This window comes from Chiloscyllium plagiosum, unplaced genomic scaffold (assembly GCF_037043375.1).
Source record: "Chiloscyllium plagiosum isolate Xiang-an unplaced genomic scaffold, Cpla_swu_hap1 HiC_scaffold_11, whole genome shotgun sequence".
In the NCBI taxonomy this organism is placed as follows: Eukaryota; Metazoa; Chordata; class Chondrichthyes; order Orectolobiformes; family Hemiscylliidae; genus Chiloscyllium; species Chiloscyllium plagiosum.
The window spans coordinates 41,338,438-41,360,588 of record NW_028270149.1 but is presented as its reverse complement, the minus strand read 5'-3'; the positions used below and the strand labels follow the sequence as shown (position 1 = coordinate 41,360,588).

The following is a 22,151-nucleotide window of genomic DNA, read 5'->3' as shown; positions in this document are numbered from 1 at the left end:
ATTGAGATGTTTAAGGTGGTAATTCATGTTAATTTAGGAGATCCTTTTGTTGACAGGACTTAACCAGCAAAAGAAGAGGCTTATGCAAAGCATATAGGAAACTAGCCCTAAACACTTAAGTTCTACTCTGATTAATGCTGAATGGCTGTGTCCAGTAATGGCTGGTGACTAGGCAGCTGCAGAGTTCTGGCTCGTATCTGAAACAGAATTTCTTGTTGTTTAGGGGCAGAAGTCCTGCCTCAACTCAAATGGTCAGCTGGTTGTTTACTTAATGTGGGGCAGCTGACACAAGTGTCCACCTATCTGTACCTTTCCCCACACGAACTTCATAGCTGGGATGGGAAGGAACAGTGTTTACAATGCCTCATAAAGTCCAGTCTTGAGGGTTAGGGACTCAAGAAGGAAATAGGTGCGCAGACAGTTTAGATTTAACTACACTGTACAGAGAACAATGGGTGTACAACCAGTTGTAGAAAGTGAGGACGCAGATGCTGGAGATCAGAGCTGAAAATGTGTTGCTGGAAAAGCGCAGCAGGTCAGACAGCATCCAAGGAGCAGGAGAATCGACGTTTCGGGCATAGGCCTTCCTGAAGAAGGGCTTATGCCCGAAACGTCGATTCTCCTGTTCCTTGGATGCTGCCTGACCTGCTGCGCTTTTCCAGCAACACATTTTCAGCTCTGTACAACCAGTTGCCCAAGAAAAGCATGCAGGCAAATCATTTGAGAATACTAAACCTCGCTGGATGTTTTATGACAAATGATTGAAGGGTACCTGATTCAGAATATTTGATACTGGGTCATCTATTCCTTTTGGCACTAAAGATTCTACACACACAATATTGTAAATGTTTGGAACTCTTCTATAAATACAGGTGGGTGATGAATCAGTTGTTACTTTTAAATCTGAGATAGATGAATAGTTTTGTTTAACAAAAATTTTAGGATATGGACCAAAGACAGATGTATATACACAGTTAAATCACAGATTGCCATAATCTCACTTTAATGGTGGAATAGTTCAAGGGATTGAATGACCTACTCCTGTTCCTACATTCCTGTAAATATATTTCAGCAAAGAGATGGTGTTTTACATTAAAAAGCAACATTTCTTTACACCTCCAAGTGTAATTTTGTAAAATGTATTAGAGGAAGTTTTTGGGTTTTTAGCCCAGAAAAGAAATGAGTACCCCAGAAAAAGAAGTATTGGCAAATGGAACACTATTTTTCATTTCATTTTCACCAATGCACATCCACATCAAGTGGTTCAAGGTTTATTTAGACATAAATAAAGAAGAAAATAAATAGTATTGTCTGGTTTCTCCCAGCTGAAATCTTTCTGAATTAATATTTGCTTTTATTCCTCAGGTACGGCAAGTGTTGCTAGAGCTTGGAGTTCTACGTTCGACAATCTCATCGATCAGAAAATTTCGACTTTTTTTGAAAGCCACTTGAATATGAATTGTCCTGGTGTACTTGCAACATATCCAGACATATTTGCAGTCATCCTAATCTTGCTTCTTACAGGTCAGCTACAAACATAAATAAATATTACTTATGAAAATTTAGTTATGAAAATTAACTGAACAATCAGTGGAGCAAGAGCTTTAAGATCATTTTGCCCACTTTAAGGGATAAAATGAAAGTTAAATCAACAATTTAGTAGTGCACAGGTCCATGTCCAATCCGCAAAAATGCTTGGGGCAGTTGTAAATTAGTCTGATCTTTTTTTAGGTAGCAGTGCAGAGCTCATTTCAAGGTTGAAATAAATTGTGCTAATTTCAAGTGCAAACTTAGAGATTCATATTTGTCTGTGCTGGCTCAACATTTTGTTTTATTTGTACAAGAGGGTGACACTGGCTAGGCCCAGCATTTATCAGTCATCCCAGAGGGCAGTTAAAAGTCAGCCACATTGTGGGTCTGGAGTCACATATATGGCAGATTTCCTTCCCTATACATCAACATTCTTCTTTCGGTACTGCAAACAGTACTTCAGATGTGATCTCACCAATGCCCTTATAACTGAAGCATAACCTCCCTATTCTAGCATTCAGTTAGAATTCCAGATTTCTTGCTGTTCCTGTGTACTAAATCTCTGCAAAAGGAAACACTGATCTCTCTTCCCAAAGCTCTGTAACCTTTCACCATTTAGATAATATGGTGAGAGATTGCCTCTGAGACTCTTCGGAAAGAAAGAAAATAAAGGAAAGAAACAAGCCAGTGATTCTGGGAATTTTTTTCTTGCTCCATAAGACAACCAAGCAAACTCTGAAATAGTGGTAACTTGATGCCTCTTTTAGATGTTTGCAGGACAGCATATGCAGATTTATCTGTCTTCCTGCACCATAAATTTGACAAGCCCACTTTTAAAAAATTGTAAATAGCAAAATTAAATCTGCAATTCTGTTATAAGATGCCTCTATTTAACTGATGTGCTTATCATTTATAGGTCTTTTGGCATTTGGAGTGAGTGAGTCAGCACTCGTGAACAAAATCTTTACTGCCATTAACCTAATGGTCCTGTGCTTTGTCATTATAACGGGCTTTGTAAAAGGTGACATCAAGAACTGGCAGCTTACAGCATCTGACTACAATGAGACTTATATCAACAGGTTTGTACGTAGTTCCTTGCTCCTTTTGAAATTTCTTGGAGTTTTTCATTTTGCACCATCAATGGGTTTTTTTCCTCCATTTTGTTCCCCGTCATTTGAAATTGCTGGTTCATTATGGAGCATGATAAACTTCAGAAGTTCTCAACAATGTGATTTAAATTTTCCATTTGATGCTTTTTAAACTCTGGCATTAACTTTTTTCATCAAAATAGATGAAATCTAGTGTTTAAGGTAATACCAAGCAAGATATTCAGCCATGTAATGACATTAGAGCTATGTAGATCATGCCCTCTGCTAGTGTCAGTTCATGTGCTGTTTCCAGAAGGAATCATTGTATAGGAATCAGAACTTTCCCCTCTTCCTTTCCACAGGTAATCAGGGTTGCTAAATCTGCCAATATCAGATATTTATTTGGTGTGTGTAGGTGTGACAGGACTAAATTTAAAACAAAATGTGTATTAACATGTAGGATATGACCACTGGGGTTGGCACTCTTTAAGTGAAGTAAAGCTCAATCTGATGTATGCTACACATGTTTCAGGAAAATATTATGGATTGGATTAGATCTCCATTGAGTTGGGGGTTGGGGATTGTCAAGAGTTATGTAAAGAGGTAGGGTATGGGAAATACTTTGTCTCTTGGCTCTCAGGCAATATTTTAGAAGTGTTTGACTTGTGTATCTGGCCCGCTTCAGTTCATTTTCCCTGTCAGGAAACCAACCCCCATAATCTTTGGCCAGCACGAGTTTACAAATAAATATCATATAAGTGTGAGGAATTAGACTCAGCCTGGAGCCCAGTTACAAGTGGAGTTCCGCAGGGATCAGTTCTGGGTCCTTTGCTGTTTGTAATTTTTATTAATGACTTGGATGAGGGAGTCGAAGGGTGGGTCAGTAAATTTGCAGATGATACGAAGATTGGTGGAGTTGTGGATAGTGAGGAGGGCTGTTGTCGGCTGCAAAGGGACTTAGATATGATGCCGAGCTGGGCTGAGGAGTGGCAGATGGAGTTCAACCCTGCCAAGTGTGAGGTTGTCCATTTTGGAAAGACAAATAAGAATGCGGAATACAGGGTTAACGGTAAGGTTCTTAGTGAGGTGGAGGAACAGAGGGATCTTGGGGTCTATGTTCATAGATCTTTGAAAGTTGCCACTCAGGTGGATAGAGCTTGTAAGAAGGCCTATGGTGTATTAGCATTCATTAGCAGAGGGATTGAATTCAAGAGTCGTGAAGTGATGTTGCAACTGTACAGGACTTTGATTAGGCCACATTTGGAGTACTGTGTGCAGTTCTGGTCGCCTCACTTTAGGAAAGATGTGGAAGCTTTGGAGAGGGTGCAGAGAAGATTTACCAGGATGTTGCCTGGAATGGAGAATAGGTCGTACGAGGAAAGGTTGAGAGTGCTAGGCCTTTTCTCGTTGGAACGGCGAAGGATGAGGGGTGACTTGATAGAGGTTTATAAGGCGATCAGAGGAATAGATAGAGTAGACAGTCAGAAACTTTTTCCCCGGATACAACAGAGTGTTACAAGGGGACATAAATTTAAGGTGAAGGGTGGAAGGTATAGGGGAGATGTCAGGGGTGGGTTCTTTACCCAGAGAGTGGTGGGGGCATGGAATGCGCTGCCTGTGGGAGTGGTAGAGTCAGAATCTTTGGTGACCTTTAAGCGGCAATTGGATAGGTACATGGATGGGTGCTTAAGCTTTGTGGTATATATGGATTTTAGTAAGGCGTTTGATAAGGTTCCCCATGGTAGGCTACTGCAGAAAATACGGAGATATGGCATTGAGGGTGAGTTGGAGGTTTGGATTAGGAATTGGCTGGATGGAAGAAGACAGAGGTTAGTAGTTGATGGCAAAGTTTCTTCATGGAGTGCCGTCACTAGCGGTGTTCCGCAAGGATCTGTTTTGGGACCATTGCTGTTTGTCATTTTTATAAATGACCTGGAAGAGGGGTTAGAAGGTTGGGTGAGCAAGTTTGCGGATGATACGAAAGTCGGAGGAGTTGTTGACAGTGAGGAAGCATGTGGCAGGTTACAGCAGGATATAGAGAAGCTGCAGAGCTGGGCAGAAAGGTGGCAAATGGAATTCAATGTAGCTAAGTGTGAGGTGATTCACTTTGGGAAGAATAACAAAAAGATGGGGTACTGGGCTAATGGCCGGATACTTGGTAGTGTGGATGAGCAGAGGGATCTTGGTGTCCATGTACACAGATCTCTGAAAGTTGCCACCCAGGTAAATAGTGCGGTGAGGAAGGCATATGGCGTATTGGCTTTTATTGGTAGAGGAATTGAGTTCCGGAGTCCTGAGGTCATGATGCAGTTGTATAAGACTCTGGTGCGGCCGCGTCTGGAATATTGTGTGCAGTTTTGGTCGCCATACTATAGGAAGGATGTGGAGGCACTGGAACGGGTGCAGAGGAGGTTTACCAGGATGTTGCCTGGTATGGAAGGAAGATCGTATGAGGAAAGACTGAGACACTTGGGGCTGTTTTCATTAGAGAAAAGAAGGTTTAGGGGTGACTTGATTGAGGTGTACAAGATGATTAGGGGGTTAGATAGGGTTGACAGTGTGAACCTTTTCCCGCGTATGGAGTCGGGTATTACAAGGGGGCATAGCTTTAAATTAAGGGGGGGTAGATATAGGACTGAAGTTAGGGGTAGGTTCTTCACTCAGCGAGTCGTAAGTTCATGGAATGCCCTGCCAGTAGCAGTGGTGGACTCTCCCTCTTTATGGGCATTTAAGCGGGCATTGGATAGGTATATTGAGGATAGTGGGTTAGTATAGGTTAGGTGGGCTTGGATCGGCGCAACATCGAGGGCCAAAGGGCCTGTACTGCGCTGTATTCTTCTATGTTCTATGTTCTATGTTCTATAAGCTAGGACAAATGTTCAGCACAACATCGTGGGCCGAAGGGCCTGTTCTGTGCTGTATTGTTCTATGTTCTAGACTCCTTAAATAATTTTGGTGATCAGCATGTTTCCTGAGAATGGATTGGCTGAGTTTTTTTCCATTAAGGTTTTGGAAGTAGTCAGGTCAAATTTGAAAATATTAACATTTTTACTTATTCCCCGAACTAAGCCCATCTGTTCTTTGGGGTTAAAATTATTTCCTTTTAGTGAAGAAGTAACTTTATCTCTTAATTTTCTATTTATTTGGCTGTACAGTATTTGTTAACTGTCCATTTACATAGTTTATGTTTGTGTCTGTCTCAGTACTGAATCAGGAGGAGGAAAGTTTGGCTCTGGTGGATTCACTCCTTTTGGATTTTTTGGGGTTCTCACAGGAGCGGCAACTTGCTTCTATGCCTTTGTAGGATTTGATTGTATTGCGACTACAGGTAAGAACACAGCCTTTGAAACACTTTTCATTTTCTGCTTTATTTTGAAGGTGCTTTTTCATCATTATTGTTCTACAGGAGTGAGTCAGCCTCAGTCAAGCACAGTTTATTTTTCCTTTACATTATGGGAATGGGTAAAAGTGAAAAGGCTGTATTTTTTTTTTTGCAGAACATTCTGGTTGATCACCTTGATTTCCTGCAGCATATTGACATGGTGGTGATGAAGGAACAATGACTTGTATTCCAAGGCCAGATAGTGTGTGTTATGGAAATAAATTTTACAGTGGTAGTGTTTTTGGAACATACTCAATTTTATCTGACTGGGAAGTAAAGGTTATATGGGAGAGAGGTGCTATTAGAGCAACCAGCAGTTCACTGTTCTTGACAGGTTATGTTAAGGCTGCTGACATTATTCTGATCTGTTGGCTGTGAGAGCATTAAATTTATTTTGGGAATTAGCATGTAAGTGCCTCTGTGTTGCAATTTTTTTACATGTTTGCATAATTCAGTGGTGTGTCCAGTGTTGCTTCAGCTTTAAGCCAGGAGTTATCTGCTGATCTTATAGTGGTTAAACTGTGTGGCATATGTAAGGTTATGAAATAACAGATTTTTGCTATATACAATTCTGTTATGCTGGTGCACAGTGCCACACCAAGGCCCAGTTATGGGCTGCTAAATCAGTCATTAGTCCTCTCCATTCCTCACAGCGAAAATGAGAATGTGTTAGAACTGTGCAATGATCACCTAAATCTGTACGATATTGAATACATAAGAGGTCAACTAACTCAGCCCAGATTAAAAGTTGAACTGGTTTGTCTACATAGTGATGTTTTTAAAACTAATTCCTTGAGCTAAAATTCACCATACCTCATAATATCTAATTTATCATTTTTTTAAAACATTTTTCTATTGCCATATTCTCATTTACATATTTTAATATAAATTTGTTTGATTTTGTTCTGATAGTAGAATATGTACAATTGGGAGTAGTTTTGGGAACATTACTTCAAGGGAAAATGGTGGAAAGGCAATGGCAAGCATTGAAAGAGTGCAGGAGCAAATTGTTTATTCCTGTCTGGAACAAAAGTGAAAAGGGAAAGATAGTCAAACCATGGCTGACAAGAGAAATTCAAGATAGTAAAAGTTTTTACAGGTATGTGAAGACAAAAAGATTGTTGAAGACAAATGTAGGCCTCTTACAGTCAGAAATGGAACCTATGATGGGGAGCAAAGAAGTGACTGACCAACTAAATATGTATTTTGTTTGTGTTCACAAAGGAGGATGCAAATAACGTACCAGAAATGTTGGGGAACACAGTTTTGTGAGAGAAAGGAACTGAAGGAAATTAGTAGGAAATGATTTTGAGAAAATAGATGGGATTGAAGGCTGATAAATTTCCAGGGCCTGATGACCTATAACCTAGAGTACTTAAAGAAGTCACTCTAGAAATAGTGGATGTATTAGTGGTCATCTTCCAAGATTAAATAAGACTCTGGAACAATACCTACATAATGGAGGGTATGTATGTCCTATATTTAAAAGAGGAGATAGAGAGAAAACTGGGAATTTTAGACCACTCGCTCTGACAGTAGTAATAGGGAAAATGATAGAGTCTGTTATGAAAGCTTTAAGAGCAAAGTATTTGGAAAGCAGTGATAGATTGAATTGTCCGCAACAATTTACAAAAGGGAAATCATGCTTGACAGATCTGCTGGAATTCTTGGAGAAGGTAACTAGTGGAGTTGATGATCGGGAGCTAGTGGATATAGTTTATTTGGATTTCAGATGGCTTTTGACAAAGTCCTAATAAGAGGATTAGCATATGAAATTAAAAGTGCATGGGATTGGAGGTAGTGTATTGAAATGTATAGAAAACTGGTTGGTAGACAGCAAACAAACTGTAGGAATAAACAGATCTTTTTCCAAATGGCAGGAAATGACCAGTAGGGCACTGTAGGGATCAGTGCTAGGACCCCAGCCATTCACTTTATGCATGAATAATGCTTTTGATGAGGGAACTAAATATATATCTTCAAATCTACAGATGATAAGTCTGCATGGGAGGCTGAGCTGAAAAGCAATTGCAGAGATGTTTCATTATGATTTGGACAAGCTGAGTGAGTGGGCAAATGCATGGAGTATAATTTGGACAAATATGAGGTTAACCATTTGGAGAATGAAAAAAAAAGGAAGGTGGATTATTATCTCGCCATAATTTGAGAGAGGGCAATGTACACTAAAACCTGGTTGTCCTTCCATACCATTCACTCAAGTTAAGCATGGAGGCATAGCAGGCAGTCAAGAAAAAACTGGTATGTAGGCCATTGTAGTAAAAGGATTTGAGTAGAGAAGCAGGGATATCGACTGCCATTAAACAGAAGTAGTTTTGGGAAGATTTATAGCTCAGGTTTAGGTTTTGGATGTAGGTTTGCTCGCTGAGATGAAAGTTTCATTTCCAGATGGCACGGTGGCACAGTGCTTAGCACTGCTGCCTCACAGCGCTAGAGACCCGGGTTCAATTCCCACCTCAGGCGACTGACTGTGTGGAGTTTGCACGTTCTCCCTGTGTCTGCGTGGGTTTCCTCCGGGTGCTCCGGTTTCCTCCCACAGTCCAAAGATGTGCAGGTCAGGTGAATTGGCCATGCTAAATTGCCCATAGTGTTAGGTAAGGGGTAAATGTAGGGGTATGGGTGGGTTGCGCTTCGGAGGGGCGGTGTGGACTTGTTGGGCCGAAGGGCCTGTTTCCACACTAAGTAATCTAATCTAATCAGACGTTTCGTTACCTTACTAGGTAACATCTTCAGTGGACCTCATGCGAAGCAATGCTGAAAATTCCTGCTTTCTATTTGTATGTTTGGGTTTCTTTGGGTTGGTGACGTTTTTCCTGTGTTGAAGTCACTTCCTGTTCCTTTTCTCCGGGGTGGTAGATGGGGTCTAACTCAGTGTATTTGTTGAGTGTTCCGGTTGGAATGCCGTGCTTCTAGGAATTCATGTACGTGTCTTTGTTTGGTTTGTCCTAGGATGGATGTATTGTCCCAGTCGAAGTGGTGTCCTTTCTCATCCGTATGTGAGGATACTAGTGAGAGAGGGTCATGTCTTTTTGTGGCTAGTTAGTGTTCATGTATCTTGGTGGCTAGTTTTCTGCCTGTTTATCCAATGTAGTGTTTGTTACAGTCTTTGCATGGTATTTTGTAAATGATGTTAGTTTTGCTCATTGTCTGTATATTGTCTGCTTATTTACAAACAAGGACTGTAACAAACACTACATTGGGCAAACCGGCAGAAAACTAGCCATCAGGATACATGAACACCAACTAGCCACAAAAATACACGATCCTCTCTCACTAGTATCCTTACAGATAAGAATGACACCACTTCGTCTGGGACAACACATCCATCTTAGGACAAGCCAAACAGAGACACGCACGAGAACTCTATCATAAACACACCGAGTTAGACCCCATCTACCACCCCCTGAGAAAAGGCACAGGAAGTGACTTCACCACAGGAAATGACATCACCAACCCAAAGAAACCCAAACATAGAAAGCAGGAATTTTCAGCATTGCTTCACATGAGGTCCACAGAAGATGTTACCTAGTAAGATAATGAAACGTCTGGAAACTAACCTTTCAGCTCAGCGAGCAAACCCACATCCAAAACCTAAACCGAACCTAGAATATTATGTGGAGTTTTGGTCTACTTATCTGAGGAACAATATTGTTATTGTAGAGGGAGTGCAGCAAAGGTTTACCAGACTGATGTCTGAGGTAGCAAGACTTAATAAGGAGAACTTCAGTCAGTTCGGATTATATTCGTGGAGTTCAGAAGAATGAAAGGGATTCTCACAGAAACTTGCAGGTTTCTATCAGTACTAAACATGGTTGATGCAGGAAAGATGTTCCCAATGATACGGGAATCCAGAACCAGGGGTTGCAATCTAAGAATACAGGATAAACCATTTACAACTGAGTTAAGAATAAATTTCCTCACCCAGAGAGTAGAGAGCCTATGGAATTCAGTCAAGGCTAAAACATTGTATAATTTCAAGGATCTGAAATTAGCACTTTAGGCTAAAGCAATCAAATAATGTGAGGAGAAAGTAGGAACAGGCTACTGAGTTGGATCATTAGCTGCAATCATATGAATGGTGGAACAGGCTTGAAAGTCTAAAGGATGTACCCCTGCACCTATTTTCTGTTTTTCAGCATCTGAAAGAGCAAAAGGTAGTGTTTCTGAACAAAGCTTAAAAGATTGATCTGTCTTTTCAGATGTTGGCAGTCTTGGCAGAGTCAGAATCATTGGCGACCTTTAAGCGGCAATTGGATAGGTACATGGATGGGTGCTTAAGCTAGGACAAATGTTCGGCACAACATTGTGGGCCGAAGGGCCTGTTCTGTGCTGTATTGTTCTATGTTCTATGTATTTTCATCACCTGTTTTATTTCTGATGTGCTGCATTTTTGCTGCATGTTGCTTTATATTTTTTTTTTCTGTTGGTTTCAGGAGAGGAAGCAAAAAATCCTCAGAAGTCAATTCCTATTGGGATTGTGGTTTCCCTGCTGATCTGTTTTGTGGCCTACTTTGGTGTATCTGCTGCTCTCACACTTATGATGCCTTACTACATACTGGACAAGAAAAGCCCACTACCTGAAGCCTTTAAATATGTTGGCTGGGAACCTGCTCGCTATCTTGTAGCTTTTGGCTCTCTCTGTGCTCTCTCTACCAGGTATTTTGAGTTTTGATTCAAGAGAATTCTACAATAATTTTTATTTTTGGAATAAAGATTTAACGGGGCCTCTGGTGAAAACTCTTCAATAACAAGTTGAACTGTACAGAATAGAAGGTCAAGTAATCAAACCATTTCATGTTGATGATATTAAGCTGAATTGTAAGAAGCAAGCTACTGCTCAGGGATTCATACTGTGAAGAAATCTGGCAGAGTTTCTGCTCCTGATTTAGTGTGTGTACATTTCTCATGTCGATTGCTGAAATGTGAATATGATGTATGGTACAGATGCCCCCTTTTGAGTTGAGTTCACCATTAATTGTTGAATAGGTTTGTATGTGAATGATATTCATTTGGATAATTATTTGACTACTTAGGCTCTCTTTGTACGCCAGCAAATTATCCACACCTTTGCAGGGGATGGGGAAAGTGTGACAAAAATAGACGATGCAACAGGAAAAGTTTACAAACAACAGCGAAGGAAACATGAACATTATACTGGTGTTTTTGAAATGATAGTGATAGCATTGGTTCCAGTATATCTAGTGTTAGTTATGCAGTTAATAGATATGGAACCTATCAAAAGATGCATAAAGTCATCTGAAGTCAGCAAGGTTCATAAATCTCTCTGCACAAAAACACTTGAGGGGCCAGAAAGAGAAATCGAGCAAGCGAGCTCCCAGTGGTTCCTAACTAATTGTCCATTTCCCTTGCATCCAGCTTGCTGGGCTCCATGTTCCCTATGCCTCGTGTCATATATGCAATGGCTGAAGATGGATTACTTTTCCGGTTCCTGGGGAACACACACAAAAAAACCAAGACCCCAGTGCATGCGACCATCGTTTCTGGCATTGTTGCTGGTGAGTATCACTTGTGACCAGGGTTGCAAGTCTTTTTTTTTTTACATCTGCTGCTGGTCTGGCAATTTTTGTTTCTTTGAATTCACAGATTGATAGAAACTTTCAGCTTGAAACTTGGAGGTTATTTACAACCTTTGCAACCCAAAAGAGCTATCCAACAGATCTCTTCATTCAGTTCTTGGTCCATACTTTTGTAAAGTTATGGCTCTTAAAGTGCATATCAAACTAGTTTTTAAGTGTGGTTTCTGCCTCTATCTCTTCTTGGCAATGAATTCCAGATCTTAAACATCCTGAAGGTGATTTTTTTTTAAACCCTCCTCCAGTACTTACATCAATCAGTGTGGTTTGTGACCTGTTTGCTAAGGGGAATAGGTCCTGTCTATCTACTTTGTGTAAGCTGAAAATGTGTTGCTGGAAAAGCGCAGCAGGTCAGGCAGCATCCAAGGAATAGGAGAATCGACGTTTCGGGCATAAGCCCTTCTTCAGGAATCCTGAAACATCGATTCTCCTGTTCCTTCTGTGCTTTTCCAGCAACACATTTTCAGCTCTGATCTCCAGCATCTGCAGTCCTCACTTTTTCCTACTCTGTGTAAGCCCCTCATAAGTTTATCAAACCAAATTAAATCTTTCACAGTTCCTCTTTTCTAAAGAATACAGTTACACCTTGTCCAGTCTTTCTTCATGGCTGAAGTATTGCCGGCCTGGCAAAATTCTCGTAAGGCTCAGTATTGTTTAAAGGAGGCAACGTCCCCAGTGGTAATGTTAATGGATCATTAATGTTCAGAAAATGTTCTGAGGAGTTGGATTTTAATCCAGCTATGGCAGATGGTGGAATTTGAATTCAATAAAAATCTGGAAATAATCCAATGATGACCCTAAATCTGATGTCAGGTAGTGTTGAAGAGGCAGGGAGGCTGCAAAAGGACTTGGACATGCTAGGAAAGTGGGCAAAGAAGTGGTAGATGGAATACAACGTGGGAAAGTGAGAGTTTGTTCACTTTGTTAGAAGAATAGAGGCATGACTATTGTCTAAATAGTGAAAGGCTTCAGAAATCTAAAGCACAAAGGGACTTGGGAGTTTGGGATTCTCTTAAGGTTAATGTGCAAGTTCAGTTGGCAGTGGGGAAGGCGTGTAATGTTAACATGTATTTTAGCCCTCTTAAAATGAAAGTGCTGAGACTGTATATGGGTCTGATCAGAACCTATTTGAATATTGCAAGCAGTTTTGGGTCCTGGGATGGATATGACCACAGGATGAAGGGTTTATTATATGAAGAGAATTTGAGGACTCTGGATCTGTACTTGATAGAGTTTAGAAGGATGAGGAAAGATGTTTGAAACTTGCAGACTTGGGAGAAGCCTGGATACAATGGATGCAGACAAAATGTTTTCACTATTAGGAGAGACTAGAACCTCAGACAACGCTTTTAGAATTGAGATGAGGAGGAATTTGTACAGCCAGAGGCTTGTTCATCTGTAGAATTCATTGCCACAGAAGGCTGTGGAGGCCAAGTCATTAACTATATGTAACGCGGAGATAGATTCTTGATTGGTAAGGGGATCGAGGGTTACCGGGAGAAGGCAGAAAAATGGGGTTATGAAACATAACAGCCTTGATCGAGTGGTGGAGCAGACACAATGGGTCAATTAACCTAATTCTGCACCTATATCTTGCCTAAGGCTCCTCTGTCACTGCGTTCACACATTTTCTGTAATGTCAGAATAAAACTTAAGCAGCATAATAGCTGTAATTTTATTAGATTTTTATACTTTTAGCATACTCAGTTAGTAATGGAAAATATCCCATTTGTCTTTTTACCTACCTGCCCTATTCTCTTCGGGGATTTATAAATAGGTAGTCTAAGGTCCCTCTATATTTTGCAGTACATATTTTGACTCGTGCAAAAGTCACTGTCATTTGCCAAAGATATGCGAATACTGAAGAAATGCTTCTAATGATTCTAACCCCTCTGGAGCAACGGGAGAGATGAACTGAATTGGACATTTCATTTTATCCCAGAGAGATTTGGTAAATGTTCTTTTGGTTTCAAATGAAGGAAGAAAAGAGTGAAGTAAATATTTTGAACTGCAAAACTGGTTTTCCTGTGGACTGATCTCGTGTTTCAGGAATATAATAGAGAGTTAAGATGATGCGTGAAGTGCCTGTTTGTATTCACATCTTTTTGTTTTTGCTTCAGCTATCATGGCACTACTGTTTGACCTGGATGTCCTGGTTGACCTCATGTCTATTGGTACACTGCTTGCCTATACCCTGGTGGCAGCTTGTGTTCTTATCCTCCGGTGAGTGAAGGTTCCTAATGTGATGATTATTATTGTTGTCCTTTCTTAGCCAAGTTCACAGACTAGGAAATTATTGCTATGGCAATGCTAAAGCAATATGTGGGCTGATGTACAGTGAACTTGGGCCTATTGGAACAGCTTTATTGCTGGGGTGAAATTGTTCCTTTCCTGCTGTACCCATTCTGTGTAAGGTTGGTGTACTAGTGTACCACCATACTAAATGATGTCCTCGATTTAATTTCTTTCCCACCTAGTAGTTTTACACTGCATAGAGAACTGAATTGATTTACCATCTCATCTCTTCCTTTCATACATTGCACAAATCTTTAATCTTGCCTTATTTTATCTGCAGGTACCAGCCTTCTCCACTCCTCAAATGTGATTTGTATGAAATGACTCAATTTGGAGTAAATAAAAGCAGCCCGGCAAGCCAAATGAACTGCGAGGATTATCAGGCTGAAGAAAATACCTCAGTGAGCTTTAAACTGCTGTTCAAACCAGAACAACACACCCCAACTAAATGTTCCGGATTAATTATTTATATCAATGTTGGAATCCTCTGTAAGTATCTTGGACCTAAAGTATTATGACACAACAGTTGTGGTGTGTGCAAAAGACAGTGGACACTGTTAATGCTTATCTTGTCAGTGGTGAAGGTTGTACTTTTTTACAAAGATAACTGCCAGAGAAATTCCCTTCTTGATAAACATGACTTGACCTACTTTATACTACTGAGCAATGAAATCGACGTTTCAGGCAAAAGCTCTTCATCTTCCTGATGAAGGGCTTTTGCCCGAAACGTCGATTTCGCTGCTCCTTGGATGCTGCCTGAACTGCTGTGCTCTTCCAGCACCACTAATCCAGAATCTGGTTTCCAGCATCTGCAGTCATTGTTTTTAGCTACTTTATACTACTAACTGCTCGTTGAGTAATACCCAATGCTCAAGAGTGGTACTATAAGGAAACAACTAACCAAGAATTTAGGTGAAATACACACAGGAAGTAGTTGCAGAGTAAAGGGGCAGATTTTGTTTTTAGAAAGTTGTCGATCACCACTCGACATTGTTGAGTCGTACAAACCTATTGCAATGTCTTCATTGGCAGCTGTTCTATCAAATTTACAATGAAGGTATCCTGGTAATGGCTGTGCACATGTAGAAATTGATACTTAATGGCCATAATTGGGCAGTTGTGCCATTTATGGCAATAGTACCATTTCATATCTGTTGGCTTTTGTGACCTGATGAAAACAAAGGTTATGATTGCATTATTTTATGCAGGACGTTTACAGCTGCCACAGTCTTTTTCTGCTTATGATTTGAGGTCTGAACCCATGAATTAGGTGAAATAGTAAGTAAGCTATACCTAGTGCAGAGGAAGCTATACCTAGGTAAGCTATACCTAGTGCACCTTTTTGTATAGAAAGGATAGAAATTGGAGGTCAATTGAGGGAGCATATCTTTGTGTCTCAGTAGTGCCCTAATAGAAAAGGGGGACTTTCATTGACTTAGCTTGACCTAATTTCAAAGCAATGCCCATTCCTGTTTTTCTTTAATCAAATACCCTCTTCATTTCAATTAATTTTTTTTTTATAATTCTATTCTAGCGATTGTTTTGACTTGTATTTGCATTGTACTGGCAAAATGTTATGAGGAATTATCCAATGGACATATCATCTGGATGACGGTACTTGTGATACTGTGCGTCGTTGCTGCTATTATTACCTTCATTATATGGACACAACCACAGAACGAAACCTCACTTAGTTTTAAGGTAAATCATTCATTTCAGAATCAGTTAGAAACAGAAAAGAAAATTCCCTTCTAAAATAAACTAAATTCTGCAATAGTACCATTTCATATCTATTGGCTGTGTTTCACTATCTCAAGCATACCATACCATTTACCCTTTTCTTCTCTCCTGATTAGCATGTAATTAGCATGCTATTTTACAATGTTCCTTCGCTTCGCTTAATTTTTGAAAAATACAAAGAATTATTTGAAGTTCAGGGCGAATTGCACGAGTAACCAGCAGACAACAACAACCAAGTTGTCCAGTTTTTCCCTCCAGCCACACTGTCCAAGTATAGAATGCCATTGTGTTGTCCTGCAGGCTGTTCAGACATTAGAATTCCCAAGGCATGAGAATTCACAGACACTTAAAATAATGATGAATTTTACATCATTATTTACCTGTCTGTGCTTGACCATACACTCTGCTAAGTTACTAGGTCCACTCCCTTCTTTGATCTCTGCAGGAGCAGCTGAGATCAGTTGACCTTGCTAGGTCCAGGTTAGGAAGAGGAAAATTGTTGATAATTCTTGATCACCCTTCACCAGCTCCTACTGGCGACTGCAAATTTCAGGTGAAGTTTGGACCTGTATCACCTATGATGGTAGACAGTCAGCCAGTCAGAGTCAGTGTCTCTGTCAACAGAGCACGGCTAGGTGGAGAACTGTGTCATGCTTTGAAAATGACTCGAATATTGTGATGCCCTCAGGAAAATTGAAGAATGATTTTCATGGATGATTGATAGAACAAAAACATCAAATGTGTTTGCAGTTTAGATGTGCACCATGTGGAAAATATACTGACAGATTCCTTTTGTCTTTTTAGGTGCCACTTCTGCCATTCCTTCCTATTGTCAGTATGTTTATAAATGTTTACCTGATGGTGATGTTGGATTTGGGCACCTGGATTCGGTTTGGAATTTGGATGTTAATAGGTAAATATACATCTATAGTTTGCACCCTGCCCAAAAATAAAACTGATACATGTACTCTTAACACCTCAATTAAAATAAATGTCAGCGCAAATTAGCTGTAATGTGATTGACAAATTGGGAATGCTGTTTCTAAAGTGTGAACTTCCAAAACGTGTGTTGGCTGTAATGTGATTACAGCGTCAACACATTGAACACTGTTTCTATAAATCCTGTGATTTTTCTATTACATGGGATTGCACAAGAATGCAACTGTTATGTTATAGAAAAAAACATCTGGTGGTTAAATATAAAAAGCTGAAAATACAAGTCTGTCTGCTGCCACTTTGTGCAAGTCAATCTTGAATAATGTGCATTATAGTATCTCTTGTTAAAACTTACATATAAATCTCCAAGTTGATCAAACACAACTCCATAATATTTGTCCACACTTGTATTTCTACTCATCGCTCTTGAGCTATAATCCACTTATTGCTTGCAATTCACTCAAAATAAAATGTAAATCATGGTGGACTATTCAATCACCCCTGAAGGTCAAGGATAAAATTCAGCTTCAGTTTTTTCCAGTTCAACTCTACTAATTAGATTTCAAAGACAAGGAATTCTTTAGTTAATCTATACAGAGGAACCTCGATTATCCGAATGAGATGGGCAGGCATTATTTCGTTTGGATAATTGATTATTCGGTTAATTATTCAATGCCTTTCCTCTGGGGCTTGGGGTTTTTCTGTTGTCTCCTGAACGGGGAGCAGAGTTAAGGCAGCAGCACACCGCACACGAGTCCCTGCCTGCCCGCCCCACAACCCGTCCAACACCACCCCTGTCCGCGCCCGCCCCAACCGTGTCCAACACTGTCCTCACCCCCTCCAACAAAATCCAACCTCCTACCTTCCCCCCAAACTCGTCCAAAACGGTATATTATAGCAGAATGACCTGTAGCAATTTGGATTGATTGGTATTGGTCTCATAAATGCAAAGCAGTCACGTGCTTCTCAAAGATGCATAACATTTCTGTGCTTGCTCTTAGTTATGATGGTGAGGGATGGAAGTACACCATGGCTTCTGTCTTAAACCACTTATTCCTACTGGGGATGGGAAAATATTATTTACCATTCTTCAGTGTATCTTCCTATTGCTGTAAAGTATTGCGGGCTGTTTATCGGAATATCACTACCCTATAAACAACAAGATATTTGTGGCACTGAGGTTCTTTTAAGGTGATTTTATATTGCTGGTATGTTTTATCTGTAGATAGAATTTTTAAATAAATGTCAACAAGATTTGTTTGAAACAAATGTTGTTTAAAAATTTTATTTTTATGTTTTATAAAATATTTGATATTTCTCAATTGAAATCCAGTATTTTGACATCTCCATCTGAGAGTTTCTGTAATATTTGTGATTGTGATGTCATGCATTTATCTTTTAATTTCCCTAGGTTTTGTCATCTACTTTGGTTATGGAATGCAGAACAGCTCTGAGAACGAGCAATCCTCTTTCAGTCCTGTAGGCTCGGATAGTCAAGAGAAAATGGATAAAATGCTTGACTGCAACATTTTACTCACTCCAGCAAAAATAAAGGAATTATCAACAGTGTAATAGAGAAAATATTGAAAGGGGTGATCCCTATTTACACTGACATTTATTTTTTCTTACTAATTGCATTTATTTCTGTTTTTCATAATGGAATGTTACAAGTTGAGATGACATATTTTGCCTTTTTATATTTCAGTGCTCCTCACTTCCTTGAGGGGTTATGCAGTCCACCCAAGGCGAGGGGTTATGGGAAGGTTTTATTCCCACTGACAATTCATTAATAATAAAAAGGCTACTTAACTTCTGTTGATACTGTTTGACATCATGACTACCATTTTATTCTAACCAAGCTCTCATTCTGTTTACACATCAGCAAGAAGCTTTCTTATTGTTTTGAGAAAGGTCAAGGCCTGCATGAACAAAGAACAGAAGTACAGCACAGGAATAGCTCCTTCAGCCCTCCAAGCCCGTGCCGATTTATCATGCCCTAACTAAACTAAAAAACAAACCTTCTGCCCTTATTCACTCCGTATCCCTCTATTCCCTCCCTATTCATGTAACCATTCAGATACTTAAATGACACCAACTTGCCTCCTTCCACCACCACTTCTGGCAGTGCGTTCCAGGCTCCTACCACTCTGTGAAAAACTTTCCTCTCACATCTTCCTTAAACTCTCCCCCTCTTGCCTTGAACTTGTGCCCCCTTGTAATTGAAACTTCAAAGCTGGGATAAAGCTTCAGACTATCTAACCTATACACACTTCTCATAATTTTTGTAGACCTCTGTGAGGTCTCCTCTGAGTGAAAACAATCCTAGTCTTTTAAACCTTTCCTCATAGCCAAGCCCCTCAAGACGAGACAAGATCCTGGTGAACCTTCTCTGCTTTCTCTCTCCAAAGCTTCCATATCCTTCTGGTGGTGTGGCAACCAGAACTGCACACAGTACTCTAAATGCAGCCTTACAAGGGTTTTATATAGCTGCAATATGGTTTGCCAACTCTTGTACTCCATGCCCTGGCCAATTGAAGGCAAGCATGCCATATGCTGGCTTAATCACCTTAGCAACCTGTGTTGCCACTTTTAGGGTTTTTAGGGAACTGTGGACCTGCACACCCAAATCAGTCTGTATGTTCATGGTCCTAAGAGTTCTGCCATTTACAGAATAATTCACACGTAAATTTGATCCTCCAAAATGCATCACCTCTCATTTGTTTTGATTGAACTCCACCTGTGCTCAAGCTGCCAATCTAATTATATCTTATTGTATCCTTTCACTGTCATTAGCACTATCAGCTTCTACACCAATCTCCATGTCATCAGCAAACTTACTAACAGACCACTCGCATTTTCCTCCAGATCATTCATATATACTACAAACAATAGAGAATCGAAGACTGATCCCTGTAGAACACCACTAGTTACCGGTTTCCATCAGGTAAAACTCTTCCACCGCTAGCCTCTATCTTCAATGACCAAGCCAGTTTAGCATCCATCTAGTCAACCCACCCCAAATTTCATATGATTTTAGTTTTTGTATCAATCTGCAATGTGCTTCTTTAGCAAATACTTACTAAAATCCTTTTAAACTACATCTACAGCCCTTTCCTCATCAATCATCTTCGTCACCGCTTCAAATGACCTTCCCAGTACAAAACCATGCTGCCTTTCATGAACCAGTCCATTTTCTTCCAGATGTGCATATATCTTGTCCCTCCATATCTCCTCCAAGAGTTTCCCCACCACAGTCATCAAGCTGGCTGGCCTATAATTTCCTGGATTATCCCCTTGGTTTACTCCCTTAAACAAGGGAATAACTTTGGCTACTCTCCAATCCTTTGTAACCTCTCTTGTGGTCAAAGATGATGTGGAGATATCTGTTAATGCCGTGGCTATTTCTTCCCTTGCCTTGACATTCCTGATGAAGGCTTATGCCGGAAATGTCAATTCTCCTGCTCCTCAGATGCTGCCTGACCTGCTGTGTTTTTCCAGCAGTACGCTCGATTCTGATCTCCAGCATCTGCAGTCCTCACTTTCTCCTACTTGACGTTCCTATGTATGTTCATTTATATCTGGTAAAGTTACATCAACTTTACAATAAAATGGGAAATGGAGTTTCACAATGTCAATGGATTATTAAGTAGAATGGTATCATCTCAACCCATTTAATTGATATTCCCTTGAATTATAAACTCAAGTCTTTTTCTGTTTACATAGGAAAAGATTCATTGCTATTTATTGGCTCTGTGTTCTTGGAATTAAATTGGCATTGATGTTTTTCCGTTAAAACTTTAATGTAGAGAAATCACAGCTATGTTACAGTAAAGTAAGATGTGTGTCTTTGTGAAACAAAATTACTAATGGATAAAATGTTTACGGCCAGGCTTGTAGTTGATGGCCAGTTGATATTCTCTCTGCTGTGCTGTAGTAATAGTACAAAGCTTAGGAGAGGGGGTGATGAAAATGTCTCATCAGTTTGTAGTTGTAATGCTGATCTAGGCCGGCTCCACATGGCTATTTCTTAATTCCCAGTGTTTTTGTTTAGAGTGCAGAGACACCAGCTTGGTTGTATACATTTTTATGTAAATACTCTGATATTTTATAAGTACTATCTTTCATTACAGCTAAATACGTGGTTCGGGGGTGGGGGTGGAAGCAGATACTTTTCTTTAAGAAAGCACTTGAACTTGCTACCAGAATGTGAAACTGTCATTGCAAATTAGCTGTCTGCAATGGAAAGTGCCTAATTTTCGTTTCCACTTAAGTATTGAAACTGAAAATTAGGGGTTTTCTTCATGAGTAGCTAATCTCTAATATCAGTTTGAGACCTGGATAGCAAACTGAAAATTTAACCTAATGTCTCCATATAACACTTAAACATGAACTGTTGTAACTTGTTACAAAAACAGAAAATTGTGGACCAAAGAATTAAATAGGTAAAACAATTTTCATATTGGCTAAATTAACACAGTATAAGGACTGTATTTATTCATTCATTGTTCATGTTGGACAACATTTCACAACGAACGCGGTGTGAAATCTTGTCCCGCATTCTTTTTAAAATTTCTTTTGCCTTGTCTCAGTCCAAATGATTTCATTCATCTAATGTTTACTCTGGGGTAATTATACTTGCTTGGCATAGCTTTGTATGTGGATCATTATTTGAACATTGTAATGCATTTTTTTAAATGACAGAGAACACAAACTGATTTGAAAAGTTCACATTGCTAATTCAAAGTCAAATGATAATGACTTTCTCTTAAATCATCCTTCACTAAAATGGATGTAAATAGCAAAGTGTTTCTAATAATATTTGTGAATCTGTATCGTGATCAATGAAAGGAAAATATTATCAAATGGTAATTTTATTCCTTTGGAGTATTTTACATATCAAGTTGCGTCTTCCATAAAGAAATTTGTCAGTTATTTTCTCAAAGTTTAAACAATAATAAATTAAATTATTTTTATTAGTTTGAGGAAATAATAGTCAATACACTCATTTTTTTGAATAATACTATTAAAAATGGAAGAAAATGCCTGTAAATATTTCATGCTCTATTATGTTTCTCTGTATAAAACTATATTGTTGGTCAGTGTTTAACTTGTACATATGTATTTTTGTAGTAAGTTGTTTTGAATCAATAAAAATATTAATAACTGATTTTAAAATATGAATTTCTTACACTGACCCATTTATGCATTTTGCTTAATTTTTGTGCATCCCCAGTTTATTTTAAAAAACACTGAGACAAATTGGATAGAACCATCAATTGAACTTGGCGAAACAACCCTGGAATACGTAGACCACTTTACATATCTTGGAAGTCACCTCTCCTCCAATGTTGACCTTAATGACGAGATCCACCATTGTCTTAAATGTGCTGAAACAGCTTTTGGACGTCTTTTAATTGTGACATCAGGACAGACACTAAATGTTAGTGTATGAAGCAGTGGTGATCCCAATGCCCCTGTATGCATCAGAAACTCTGACAACATACCAATAACATCTGAAGTTCCATCAACGCTGCATTTGAAACATCTTTATCAGCTGGGAAGTTAGAA

The 22,151-nt window shown here is 39.4% G+C and overlaps 1 protein-coding gene across 1 annotated transcript in view; it reads left to right on the top strand.

The window, feature by feature from the left end:
* The window catches only part of LOC122557267 (high affinity cationic amino acid transporter 1-like), a 43,909-nt gene extending 22,159 nt beyond the window's left edge, over positions 1-21,750 (top strand). The window contains exons 3-12 of the mRNA XM_043704787.2: positions 1,366-1,524; positions 2,447-2,609; positions 5,822-5,946; positions 10,452-10,674; positions 11,395-11,534; positions 13,733-13,835; positions 14,188-14,396; positions 15,442-15,608; positions 16,452-16,560; positions 17,995-21,750. Coding sequence (XP_043560722.1) covers positions 1,366-1,524; positions 2,447-2,609; positions 5,822-5,946; positions 10,452-10,674; positions 11,395-11,534; positions 13,733-13,835; positions 14,188-14,396; positions 15,442-15,608; positions 16,452-16,560; positions 17,995-18,155 — 1,559 coding nt within the window. The 3' untranslated portion in view covers positions 18,156-21,750. The remainder of the gene's footprint in view (positions 1-1,365; positions 1,525-2,446; positions 2,610-5,821; positions 5,947-10,451; positions 10,675-11,394; positions 11,535-13,732; positions 13,836-14,187; positions 14,397-15,441; positions 15,609-16,451; positions 16,561-17,994) is intronic.
* Positions 21,751-22,151: the final 401 nt, after the last annotated feature.